Genomic DNA, 13,549 nt, shown 5'->3' on the forward strand with positions numbered 1-13,549 from the left:
GCCCCGCTGACCCGGCTTCTCCCCCTCTCTCGTTCCTGCCCCGGCGTGCAGGGCCCCGCCGCCGCCATGTCCGGCCCGTTCGAGCTCTCGGTGCAAGATCTCAACGACCTGCTCTCGGACGGCAGCGGCTGCTACAGCCTCCCGAGCCAGCCCTGCAACGAGGTCATCCCGAGGGTCTACGTGGGCAACGCGTGAGTCTCCGGGAGGGCCAACCGCGCAGCCGCTCCCCGGGCGCCCAGACTATTCGGGGGCTGGAGTAGGATTCATGGGGGGCGGGGTAGACCCTGGGCGCGGTCGCCGACCTGAGAGCAAGAGCGGGTGCTGGGGACCAGCCTGGAGTCGACGCTCACTCCCCGCGTACGAAGCGGAGGAGTTGGACTTCACATGCCTTGAGACAACCCCTACCCCCCAAAGTGCCGGGCCCTGACCTCCGCCTCTATCAGCTCTGGCTTGGGCTTGGGCGGGGTCAAGGCTACCACGTTCTCTTAACAGGTGGCAGGGCTGTCTCTTGGCCGCTCGTCACGTGACAGCTGCCTAGTTCTGCAGTGAGGTCACCGTGGAATGTCTGCCTCCGTTGCCATGGCAACGGGATGACGTTACAATCCGGGTGTGGAGCTTTTCCTGTCCGTGTCAGGAAATATAAATACCCTAAAATACCCTAGAAGAGGAAGTAGCTGAGTCAAGGCTTTCCTGGCTTCTCCAGATAGAGTTTGACTTAGATGGGACAAATCAAAATGATAAAGACCTGAGCCATCTCAAAATTCCTCCTAATCGCACCACTAGGAAATGTGTATATTATTGAGTTCGTATGCGTTCTTATTAAAAAAAAAAACTTTAGTCATGTTATTAATAAGAATTTCTCAGCAGTGGGAGAGAACCAGTATTAACACCGAGAGAAAAGTTGGCATGACCCACATTGCAGGAAGGAGCACGCTGGATTTTCATGAGTGGGAAGACCCCATTTATTAAAGTCCTAAGCTCTGTTTTTGCTCACTGCGAAGCGATGGCCCCGGGGTGGTTGAGGGGTTGTAAGGATCTTTCAGTGTCTTACATGCCTGTTTCCTGTCCTGCACTTAGGACCTGCTGCTTAGCCTGCAGCAGAGCCAGAGGGGGTTCACATGACCAGTCCCAGACCATTTCCATACGGAGCACCTACTGTGTGTCAAACACCATATGTGTTCACTCTTCGGAATGGTGGTGGTAATGCTAGTGCATTTGCTGACTGCTGGATTGCTGGTAGAGAGCTGAGATATCCGGGCGCACTCTTCAGCATTCTGTCCACCTGGCTGTGCCTTCTTGCCTCCGAGCAAGTGGCTAAACAGATTCACAGGGTCAGTCTCTGGCTCGATCACTGCATGGTCCTAGGGAACCTCTCCCAGTCCTCCCTACCGTGACTACCCAGGAAGCCAGGGGTCTTGGCCGTCTTGGGAGCCTGCTTGCTGGGAGACAGGTTGTTGGGTTTGTCTGTAGTAGCGCCCTTAAGCATAGAGTCTGGAATGATGGCTGCTGTGGAGAACACCTCCTTTGTCCTCTATGCAGATCTGACCTTGACATGGGGGTGGGGTGCTCAGCCGGGAGGGTCAACTAACTGCGTGCATACCTAATGCCAAGAATTGTACTTCCTCACCCACCCGAAACTCCTGGACAAGGGGCTTTCCAGCACATCCTCTCAGGCCAGTGAGGTCTGTGTGGGCTGCATGTTCCAGTCTCAGGGTGTGAGAGGCAGAGGGAGGTGGGAGGCAGGCAGATCGTGGCTGGGTGTCTGTCTGGACTGCGCTTTCCTCCCAGGTCTGGCATAGCGGCCCACACAGCACATGCACACACTCCCGCTCTGCCTTTCCTGCTCTGCAGAATTTAGGCTCTGCTCACTGGGGGGGTGGGGGGGTGGAGTCCTAGCCTCTCTTAGGTGCCGCCATGACAGGTAGACAGGAGACACTGTAAGGTACTGCAGTTTAAATTTGGATGTTGTGAGGGGAAAGCGAAGGGCCTCTTTGACCATTCAGCCAAAGTCATACTGTCATATGACTCCTGTCATACTGAGGGGCTACTTTAGTGCTAAGACATTGCAGAGAGCCTCGGAACTGTAGCTAACAGTGTGGCAGGATTGACCCTTCAGGGAGCCTGACATGGACAGTTCCATTCTTCACCCATTCACCGAACATTTATTCAGTCCCTACCCTGTGGCAGTCACTGTAGCAAGTACTGAGGGACAGACCACTCAAAGAACTGACAGACCGAAGCCTTAGGATGTAAACACCAAAATACCAGGCTCTGCCAACAGAACATCTCCCTTTAACACTCAGGACCTCCTCTCCTCCAAGCAGTTGGCATTGCTATCCCCATTTTACAGAGGAAAAACTGAGGCACAGAACGTTTTAAGTGGCTTGCTTAAGGTTGCCTGCATGGTAAATGGCAGGGCTAGATTTGGATTCAGACATTCCGACTCTAGGATCTATTTTTCTTTTTGTTTCATTGTTTGAGTCTGGGTCGACTTTCGTAGTTTGAGTTTACTGGGTAAACTCAGGGTAATCTCAAACTCAAATCCTTTTCCCATGGCCTCCAAGCGTTAGGATTCCGGGTGTGTGCTACCGTGCCTGGCTATAGCGGATCTATACCATCCTCACAGCATAGGAACTGTGATAGCAGCACACACGACGGAAGGAGCTGGGGAAATCCCACAGAGGGCTCTGCAGGATGAGAGGCGAAAACCTACACAGAAGGTGGGGAGGGGAAGCAGAGGGAACAGCATGGGCGTGGGACCACGAGTCTATTTGGGGAAGCTGCCGGTAACTGTGTATGGCTGGGGTGAGGGGAAATGTCGTGAGATGAGGCAGGAAGAGCCACAGTGGACAGGGTATGGGCTCCTTGCTTTGCCAAGAGGCTCAGATCCTCCTCCTCCTCCTCCTCCTTCTGAGGCTGCCTCTTCATTTTCCGCCACTGCCTCCCATCCAGGTCTGTGGCTCAGGACATCACCCAGCTGCAGAAACTGGGCATCACCCACGTCCTGAATGCCGCCGAGGGCAGGTCCTTCATGCACGTCAACACCAGTGCTAGCTTCTACGAGGATTCTGGCATCACCTACTTGGGCATCAAGGCCAATGATACGCAGGAGTTCAACCTCAGTGCTTACTTTGAAAGGGCCGCAGACTTCATCGACGAGGCCCTGGCCCATAAAAATGGTAAGGAGTCCACATTCCGGCACCCACGGGAAGCCAGCCGGCTGGGTCCTGCTTCCTCCAAAGAGGCCCCACTTGGAAAGGGTTCCAGAAACATTCCAAAATATGCCACCGACTAGGGATTAAATGTCCTACATGTGAGCCTATGGGCGCCATTGCATAGAGTCTATGCCATAGATAGTGGATAATAGTATTTCAGACACACAGAGAGCAGCAGTTATGTAGCTGTGTTTCTTTCCCTTTGAGTGTGCCCATTTGTGTATTCGTGTATGTGTATGCATGTGCATGTATGCATGTGTGCATTTGTGTGTGCGCGTGTGTGTGTGTGTGTGTGTGTGTGTGTGTGTGTGTGTGTGCACATGCTATAGGTTGATGCTGAACGCCGTTTTCTATCGCTCCCTACCCCACTTTACTTTTGAGGCAGTGTCTCTCCCTGATCCTGGAGCTCATTGATTTATCCCAGCTGCTGCCAGTGAGCTCCAGAGATCCACGTTTCTCTACCTCCCTAGTCCTGGGACTGCAGGTGCATGCTACTGCAGGCGCTGGGGATCAGAACTTCGGTGCCTGGGCCTGAACAGCATGGAGATTCTGCCACATCTCCAGCCTGTTTGAACAAGTGACGCATTCCTCAGAATTCCCCCAGTGGGGCCCACCGCAGATGTGATTAACCTTATTTGTGCTCCATAGAGGCTTCCTGGGTACACAGCAGGTCCCTGTCTGGGTGATTCCTGAAGAGAACTCCCTGCCCACTGGACTAATATAGAAGGTCAAGTGACTGGGGTGTAGCGGTGAATTCATTAAACCACTTTGGCTCCCAGTAGATCGTGGGTTGCATGTGGGCTGCATCCACCCAAGAACTTTCTGGGTAATGAAACACACACACACACACACACACACAAGCAAATTTTGATATGCCTTGACTAGCTCAATGGTTGGGCACTTCTGAACCTTCCTGCGGTTAGCACACGTTTCCCTCTGGTGTTCCTGGCTTAACACTTCCTAAATCTATATTTTATCTTTGCTGCCCTGTTACTGTCTGAGAAAGTCCCAACTCTATAGGACCACTTTCCTTTCCTCCTACATTGCTAGATGGTTCCCCTCCTGCAGCTCTTAAATCTGATCTCTCTGCCTCCAAGGCGTGGGACCAGCCCAATAACTGGCTTACACATAAAACTTTCTCTAGCCCAAACTTCAGCTAAATCTAGACAATAAATCTTGTTGGTTGTGGAATCCTTAAGATTCTTCATGCCTGCCTTCTTATGGCAGGAGTGTGAAGATTTATTACAAGTGGTTATTGATCACATTAACTTATAAAAAATACACTTGTCTTTCGCCTGCTCAAAGAAGGAACAAAATTCATCCTTAACTGATCTGTGCACCTTGCACAATTCATATGAGTATCTTAATAGTACTAACATTTTGGTTGTGAGATTCATATGTTACAGAATGTACAGCTTTGCCAAGACTCATCCTTCGGGACCTTGCGTCCCAAAGCTGTTTTGGAAGCAATGCTCTAGGGACAGCTTCAGGAAGTGGGGGGCTGTCATAGCAGGTCATTTCATTATCCGAGGATGAATCTCACCAAAGCTTTACGTTCTGTAACAGATGGGGAACACTGCAGACTTTAAAGGTCAGGGCCCTGTGGTCCCTGTCACACCCTGCCCCTCCAGCCATTCTGCACTAGATAGAGGGAGAACATAGCCCTGCTAGCTAAGGGAGTGAGGCTTCTCACACGGGAGTGGTTAGTGGTTGGTCATCCCCGTTCAGGGAACTCTGGGGCACTCTCCCTTCATTTCCTCTTTCTAGATTACACGGAATATATGCTGACTTGTTTTGACCTCTTGTCTTGGTAGGTGGGGAGACCGGATCTTTGGTCTGGAATGTTCCTGCTAGTTTCTCCCCATCCTTTGGCAAACCTTATCTATATCTCTTTATCTGTCCCTCTTTCTGGAGCCCGCCCTCAGGCTAGGGCTCAGGGTCCAGTGGTGTAGAATACAGTGTTCACTGCAGGTGGTTGCTGAACAAGCAGGATGCATCCCAGAGCCCAGGGCCTTGTGGGTCCGCTGCTAAGATAGAATGGATATGGGCTTCCATCCACTTGCAGGACTCTAGGGAGCAGGAACCTGTTACTAAGAAAGCCCGGGTTGGGGGCAGGGAGGTAGCTTAGCAGCTAAAGTGCTTGGTGACTGACCAGTGAATGCCAGAGTTTGCACCTCTAGAGCACTCTTGAATCTGGGTGGGCAGAGTGGCCTGCCTGTAATCCCAGCACTCGGGAGGCAGAGACGGATCGTCAGAGCAGGCTAGCCAGAATAGCAAAACACTGAGCTCTGGGCTCGTGAGAGACCCTATCTTAACTTATAAGAGGGAGAATAAAAAACTGAAGAAGGCAATAGATGTCCATCTTGAGCCTCCATATGCACAAGTGTGCTCTTGAACACATATATGCACTCATGTGAACAGGCATGCACACTCAGGCTTGTCACATACATAATTTGAAAGAGAGAGAGAGGAGAGTGCATTTAGAGCTCACAGTAAAGTGTGAATGAGCACATACATGCACACATGCAGTCACACACATGAACACACACTTGCATGCACATGCACATAGGCATGCGTGCCAGGGAGTGGGGAAGGAGCCTGGTCTTGTGTATAAGAGGGAGCCATCATGTATTTCTGCGAGGAGCTAAGGAGGGTGTGTGAAGGAGGTGTTGTGTGGGCCAGGCCTGGCGCATGCTAGGCCCTGGTTGTAACTGGGCATGCTCCCACTGGGAAGCAGGAGGGTAGCTGCCCTGCAGAGGGTCTCACTGCCCAGTGGGATCAGGAAAAGCCCCTCCTGAGGACTTTAGGTAATAGTCAGAGAGAGAAAGGTAGGAAAGTGGAGGGACTCCCATCTCCTGATGTAGGAGCATCTGGGCAAATAGAGGTGCATTTGGGGTAGGAAGTGGGGGTGCAGAGGAGGTGCTGTTAATTCTGGGGCAGCAGTTTCTCTCCAAATAATGCCTGTGAGGAGGTGTAGGCGGTGGCCATTCACTCACTCAGCGGAGGGATGATGCAGTGGATGCTGGAAATGCCCCCTGCATCCATCATCCGTCCTGGCTCCGGAAGAACTCCATCCTACGGGAGAGTGGATCTGTGTGTGGCCAGCAGGGTCACAGGCGCTTGGGGCCCCCGGGGGCCTCCCAGTCCTGGGTGATGTTTATTGAGTGCTCTTGTGTGCCAGGCACTAGCCTGGGGCTTTGTTTCTGTCTCTGTTTTGTTTCTTTTTTTTTTATTTTGAGACAGACACTTGCTGTGTACCCGTGGCTATCCTGGAATCTCACTGCATAGCCCAGGCTGAGGAGAGAGGGGTGGGCAATAGGCTTTGTAAACCGCACTTCAGAGACTAGACTCCACCCTGCGAATGATGAAAGGTCAGAGCGGTGTTCTGGAAGATTTTCCAGCCGCCGCCGGGTGGAGTGTGGAGTGTTAGCTAGCTGCAAGGATAGAGGGCAAGGAGGGGAGCGGGGAGAAATGTAAGCTAAGGGAGGGCAAGGAAGGGAGCCAGGTGTTCTGTGTGAGCAGCAGGTGGATGAAGAGAGAAGCTGGGCTTTTGCCTCTGTGAGGGGTGGGGGGTGGGATGTGGGTGGGGCGGCTCCCTGCAGTGCGATGAGATTTTTCTGACAGTGACCTTTGGCCTCTCCCTCCCTTCCTTTCTTTCTCCCTTCCCTTTCTTCCCATCATTGCTTTTCCTTGCCCTTGAGGAATTCTAAGTTTCCATTTCACTGGTGATGCAGACAGAACAATGAAACAGACAGAAACAGAAGCCGTGGTGAGGGTGGCAGTGGGAACGGCTCATAGTCTGCAGGAAGGTGGGCAGGAGGGGGTGTGCTGTGGGGGAGCCACAAGAGGGCATTGGCGGTACCTGTGTGTGCGTGTGTGTTTGTGTGTGTGTGTTGTTTATATTTGTATTGGAAATACATTCTTTCAAAAATATTTATTTATTTATTTATTTATTTATTTATTTATTTATTTATTTATTTATTTTTATGTATACATGTGTGTGCCTGCATGAGTTTATGGTGTGTCACATGTGTGCAGGAGTCCTTGGAGGCCACAAGGGGGCATTTGATCCCCTGGAGCTGGAGTCGTAGAAGGTCATGAGCCAACTGACATGGTTGCTGGGAACCGAACCCAGGTCCTATGCAAGAGCAGGAAGTGCAGTTAACTGCTGGGCCATCTCTCCAGCCCTGAAATCCATTCATTTAAAATACAGGTAGCAGAGATATAAATGAAATGGATTCAGGAATGTGTACATATGGATTTAATGTGACGGTCATTAAATTCTGGCACAAGCGAGTATCTAGAAAGCCATCATCTCAACTGCAGCAGTGAATGTGACCATCACTCCCACATTTTTCATGTCCCCTGTCCCTTTCACTCTCAAGCACCTCTTGCTCTGCTTTCTGTCACTGGAGAGCAGTGTGTATTTTGCACACTTTTATGTCAGTGAAGTCACGCAGCCTGCACCTCTTCCTGGTTGGAGTATTTGGGTTCTGTCTCTGCTATCACACACCACTGGAGTGCATTCCTTTTTTTTTTTTTTTTTGGTTTTTTGGTTTTTTGGTTTTGGGATTTTTTTTTCGAGACAGGGTTTCTCTGTGTAGCCCTGGCTGTCCTGGAACTCACTCTGTAGACCAGGCTGGCCTCGAACTCAGAGATCCGCCTGCCTCTGCCTCCCAGAGTGCTGGGATTACAGGCGTGTGCTACCACCGCCTGGCTCATTCCTTTTTTTAACTCATTTTTGTTTGTTTGTGTGTACGAATGTGGGCCTCTTGGGTGCAGGTATTATGGAGGCCAGAAGAGGCCATGGGCGTCCTCAGAGCTGGAGTTACAGGCAGCTCACAGCTGGGTGTTGGGTGCTGGGAACCAAACCTAAAAGTAAAGCAAGCATGGTTAACTGCTGAGCCAGTTCTCTGGTGCCCTTTTACATTTCTTGGCAAGGGTTACATTGTATGGACACATGTGTTACATTGTATGGACACATGTGTTACATTGTATGGACACACGTGTTACATTGTATGGACACACACATTACATTGTATTGACACACATGTTACATTGTATGGACACACATGTTACATTGTACGGACACACATGTTACATTGTATAGACACACATAGCATATCTTGCTTATCTAATTATGTACACTCTTTTGTGCTAAGACAGAGTAATGCTCTATAGCCTGAGCTGGCCTCAACCTTGCCATCCTCCTGCCTCAGCCTCCTCCTCCTGAGTGCTAGGATGGCAGGCAGGTGGTAACATACATGGTTTCATGTTTTGCTTGTGACTGAAGGATAACGTTCATACAGAGAAGGTCTGGGTCACAGAGTATGCAGTTCACCGAAGGGCACAGCCTGTGTACCAACCAACCCCCAGATCAAGAAACAAAACCCAGTTAGCACCCCAGAAAGACCGCCTTGTGTTCCCTCCCATCTCTGTGCCTACACATACTCCCAGGTCACCATTGTCCAGGCTTAGACATGGTAACAACATGGTTTAGTTGGGCCTCTTTTCTGCTCTGTGAAGCCACACAACATTGTGTGCTTCATGCATGTTCTTTCTGATAAGTTGCATAGCCCTCTATTTTTTACATTTGTTTGTCTGTTGTGTATGTTCATGCGCACATGTAAGCATGCTCATACTATGCATGCCACAGTGTATGGAGACGTCAGAGTACTGTGTACAAGGGACAGTGCTTTTCTCCAATCATGTCGGTTGCAGGGATTGAACTCAGGTCATCACGTGTGGCAGCAAATGCCTTTACCCACTGAACCATCTCCATATTGTCTTTCTTCCTTCCTTTCTTTCTTTCTTTCTTTCTTTCTTTCTTCCTTCCTTCCTTCCTTCCTTCCTTCCTTCCTTCGAGACAGGGTTTCTCTGTGTAGCCCTGGCTGTCCTGGAACTCACTTTGTAGACCAGGCTGGCCTCGAACTCAGAAATCCGCCTGCCTCTGCCTCCCAAGTGCTGGGATTAAAGGCGTGCGCCACCACCGCCCAGCATTCTTTTTCCTTCTGAGGCAGGGGCTTGTTCAGTAGCCCAAACTGGCTTTGAGCTGTCAGTTCAAAATGACTCTTAGAGTATTGGAATTACAGATATGTACCACCACACCTGAATAAATCATTAATTCTTTGATAGTGTGTGTGTGTGTGTGTGTGTGTGTGTGTGTTGGGGGCGAAGCGGTGACTGGATTGGGCATGTGTGTGGAAGCCAAATACCAACTTCAGTCTACTGCTCTTCCAACTGAGCTGTTTCAGCTTGCCAGAGAATAACTTACAGAAAGGTCTCTGTACCATGTGGATTCGGAGTTAGCGTTCAAGTCATCAGCTTGGCATCAGCTCCTCTACCCACTGAGCCTTCTCACTACTACCTACCTAGATCAGTAATTCCTTTTTTTAAAAAACACTTATTATTTTCCCATTTCACTTTGATAGTCTTAGGAATTTCCACCTGTGAATAGCACTGTTTAAGAACATTGTGGTCCATGTCTCTCAGGGAAGGTGTGTGGCTTGGCATGCCATTGCTGGGCAGTAGGGGGCGCAGGTGTTCAACTTGAGTAGATGTTGCCGGTTTTCAGTGGTGGGGGACCTCGTCACACCCCCGCCATCCCTGGTGACACAGTTTGGTCATTCTGGCTGGGCAATATGCTTGTTGTATGGAAGAGTTTGAATGTTACCATGAGGCTGGGCTGCCCCGGTTACCACGTCTCCCCTGTTCCTTGCAGGCCGAGTGCTTGTCCATTGCCGCGAGGGCTACAGCCGCTCCCCAACGCTAGTCATCGCCTACCTCATGATACGGCAGAAGATGGACGTCAAGTCTGCTCTGAGTACTGTGAGGCAGAATCGTGAGATCGGCCCCAACGACGGTTTCCTGGCCCAACTCTGCCAGCTTAATGACAGACTAGCCAAGGAGGGCAAGGTGAAACTCTAGGGCGCCCACAGCCTCTTTTGCAGAGGTCTGACTGGGAGGGCCCTGGCTGCCAAGCTTAGGAAACACAGTGTACCCTGCTCCCTGCACCTCCAGCCACTTGCCCATGTCTGTCCCACTTGGTCCTGGGGCCACTCCACCCTTAGGGAGCACATGAGGAAGCCGTGCTGCTCCTTGGCTATCCTTTCCTGTGATTTATGTCTCTCCCTGAGGTGGAGCTCAGGGAGGAAACCTGTGGCATAGACACATCTTGGTGACCCAGGGCGGGAGGCCTGTGAGGGTGCATGGCCCGAGACGCCGTCACTCTTCATGATCCCCTCCCCCACCTGGGTTCTTCCAGAACCAGTAACTATGCAAACACAGGCCCTGATCTCCCTCCTCACGTCTGTCTCTGGTCCTCACAGCCCGACACACCCTGCGTATACCTGCTTTATACGCGTGGTATAAGTTCTGAGGAGAGTGGAGATAGATAATTATTTCCTTAGAACTAAAGACATACATAGGGCCCTTGGGTAAGCAAATCCGTTTTTCCCAGAGGGCTATCTTGATTCTTTGGAATGTTTAAAATGTCCCTCGTCGAAGAGCTTACGCCCCTGCCACTTCAGAGCCTTCTGTGTAGATGGCTCTGTTCCTTTGCTTGTTAGAAGAACAATGCCTTGGACAGGATTTTCCCTTTTCCAGAATACAGGGTGTGAGGTCCAGCCTATTAAAAACAAACAAACAAACAAACAAAAACAAACAAACAGCCCCCGTTTGGAGAATTGCAAGGGTTTTATCCTGAATTATAGTGTTGGTGAGCTCAAGTCATCCTGGTTGCTATTCTAAGAATAATTAGGAGGACGAAGGAAGCTGGCTAATTACAGCTCGTGTCTGTGGGTGTGTGCATGGGTGTGGGGGGTGCCTGTCCCCTTGGGGACAGAAGGAAAATGGAAGGCCCCTCTGCTCACCCTCTCTGTGCTTCCGGGAGACTCTGATGGTTCCGCGGTGTCTGTGCAGGATCTCTGGAACTGACTCACTGGACGGCAATGAGACTTGATGGCATTGTCAAACTGGATCCCCCTTTTGTTGGAGAGAGAGCAAAGAAAGAAACAGCCTTTGAAAGAACTTTCTAAGGACGGTTTTTGAAGCGCGCTGGACCTCGAGTGTGTGCACATTTGCCAGAGATTGAATGCAACTTCTTGGGACTCCACGTTCTCATTGTGTGTATGTCTCCAGGGTCACACAGAGCAGGGAGGTGGCCGTCAGCCACCACCCCAGCACCTAGCACATAGGCATCTCATAAAAGCTTATTTTATGAGAACCAGGTCTGTTTGAGCACCCTGTGTGTATAGAGAGTTGTTGTGGGGCCCCCGGCATCCCAGCAGCCTGGTTGCCAGCCTGTAGGATGTCTTACAGGAGTTTGTAGAGAAATTTTCCTTGGAGGGAAAGAAATATCAGGGATTTTTGTTGACTGTTTCAGATTCAGCTTTAAGTCCTCAGCAGTGTTAATGGCGAAGGGGAGGGATGTGCCTTTTTCAGAGCTGCGGAGGACCCTCTGGCTAGAGCCAGGAGAAGCAGACCTGTCCTAGGGTGTCACTCCCAGGGTAAAGACCTCTGATCACAGCAGGAGCAGAGCTGTGCAGCCTGGGTGGTCATTGTCCCCTATTCTGTATGACCACAGCAGCCCTGGACACATGGGGCGGGTCATCTTTTTTTTTTCCCCAGAATGAAATGGCCACGGCCAAATTATGTACCTCAGTTTGTAGTTTTCAAGTGGCTTTCTTGCTTAATACAACTTGCATTTCAAAATAACCCTGTAAAGTTGACAGAACTGTCTTGTGCTATGAGAGAGAAAAAGAGAGGAAAAAAAAAAAACCAAAAAACCCACAAACCAAAAACATCTGGGCTAGCCGGGCATGCCTGCGTGTGTCCACAGGCCCAGTTCATGGGAGGCAGAGACAGGAAGACACAGCTACAATCACAATTTCCAAGGTTTTAGGTTTTGGGTTTTGGTTTTCGAGACAGGGTCTCTCTGTGTAGCTCTGGCTGTCCTGGAACTCGCTCTGTAGACCAGGCTGACCTCAAACTTGGAGATTTGCCTGCCTCTGCCTCTAAGGGCTAGGGCTAAAGGTATATGCCACCACTGCCCAGTTAAAATCCCATTTTTAAAAAAAACAAAAAATTCAAGATAATTAAGAGTTGTCAGGTCTTTAGAGCTAAGTTGAAGTAGTTTCAGGCTTGGGGAAGCTGGGCTGTTCCTGGCTTGGACCTGAAACCAGCTCCCACAGTGTACAAGTGCCCTCCCTGCACGTGACTTTGAGCCATCTCCAGAGAAGGAGGTGAAAATTGTGGCTCCCCAGTTGGTTAGAATACAGCCTCTCTGTCCGGCTAACACCTGGCGTTGAACCCTTCACTCTGAGGTTGGGCTCCCCTCCCCCGTCTCCTCCGGATGGCCACCCCATAGGACAGTTACTGGTACCTCCCGGAGGCCTCTTTGTGGGAGCATGAAGAAAAGGGGGGAGGTTCTTGGCTTTCCTTGGGGCTATTTGCTGAAAGTCCAGCGTTTCTTGGTTGGCTTTACCTTGTATTTATAAGATTAGCTACTATTCTTCAGGTAAAATACCCATGTTGTGGAAGAACCAACCTCATGCCTGCCCGAGAGTTAGGGGAGTGAGGTGGGGAATCCTGGATAGTGTTCTATCCCTGGAAAGTGATGGAATAGGAATTCAGGGTGTCCCTCTCTCTTCCTCAGACCTAGTCGCTTTCTGTGACTCATAAAAACCAAGCTAAAAATTAGAATGTAAAAATGGTTTCTCTTCTCAATCTGCCTTTTCCAGAGGTGGGTCTGTTTCCTTGCTGTTCCGCTTTTCTTGAGAACACAGACTTTGGCCCACAGTAAGGCTCCTCTGGGCTCCAGCACTCTAAGTTGTTTTAAGAATTTTCACTTGGCCTTTAGCACACCCAGGGAAGTGTGTGTGTGAATAATGCCATGGGCAGCAGGGGACACTGTTGAGGTTGGTGCCTTTCCAGCCACAGGTTCACACTAAGTTGCTCATAGTATTTAAGATGCTAAATGTTTTAATCAAAATAAGCACTGATCCTAAATATGAAGATAAGAGATTTTTCTCACGGGAAAATTTCTTTTTCATAATTCTTTTACAGACTTTATCCTGATCATAGAGTAGAGAGAAGGATGGTTGGATATTAAACTTGTGTTCCTCTTTCCTGCCACTGTTAGGGTAACTTGTAAAAAGTGGAGAGGAGAGGTTCAGGGGGCAGGGGATGGTGGAGTGAGGCACAGCACTGTCACCTGCCTGGCACGGGCGGTCCTGCCATTGGGGAGGAAAAGGAAAGGTTTAGCATCTCGCGTATAACCAGTGTTAATGCACTATAAAATTGTAACCAAAATAAATGTCTTACCTTACAAAGAA

The 13,549-nt window shown here is 50.1% G+C and overlaps 1 protein-coding gene across 1 annotated transcript; it reads left to right on the top strand.

Moving 5' to 3' along the window:
• The first annotated feature begins 9 nt into the window (after nucleotides 1–9).
• Nucleotides 10–13,549, top strand: Dusp3 (dual specificity phosphatase 3). Its single transcript, XM_052195603.1, has 4 exons — nucleotides 10–191; nucleotides 2,953–3,179; nucleotides 9,937–10,130; nucleotides 11,136–13,549. Exons 1-4 carry the CDS (start codon nucleotides 67–69, stop codon nucleotides 11,148–11,150), a joined length of 561 nt encoding a protein of 186 aa, XP_052051563.1. The 5' UTR covers nucleotides 10–66; the 3' UTR covers nucleotides 11,151–13,549.

This window comes from Apodemus sylvaticus, chromosome 10 (genome assembly GCF_947179515.1).
Source record: "Apodemus sylvaticus chromosome 10, mApoSyl1.1, whole genome shotgun sequence".
Classification (NCBI taxonomy): domain Eukaryota; kingdom Metazoa; phylum Chordata; class Mammalia; order Rodentia; family Muridae; genus Apodemus; species Apodemus sylvaticus.

Coding starts and splice junctions, on each gene's coding strand:
- Dusp3 (XM_052195603.1), top strand. CDS start 67: ATGTCCGGCCCGTTCGAGCTCTCGGTGCAAGATCTCAACGACCTGCTC. Junction 192..2,952: donor AGGGTCTACGTGGGCAACGC/GTGAGTCTCCGG, acceptor CCTCCCATCCAG/GTCTGTGGCTCAGGACATCA. Junction 3,180..9,936: donor GGCCCTGGCCCATAAAAATG/GTAAGGAGTCCA, acceptor TGTTCCTTGCAG/GCCGAGTGCTTGTCCATTGC.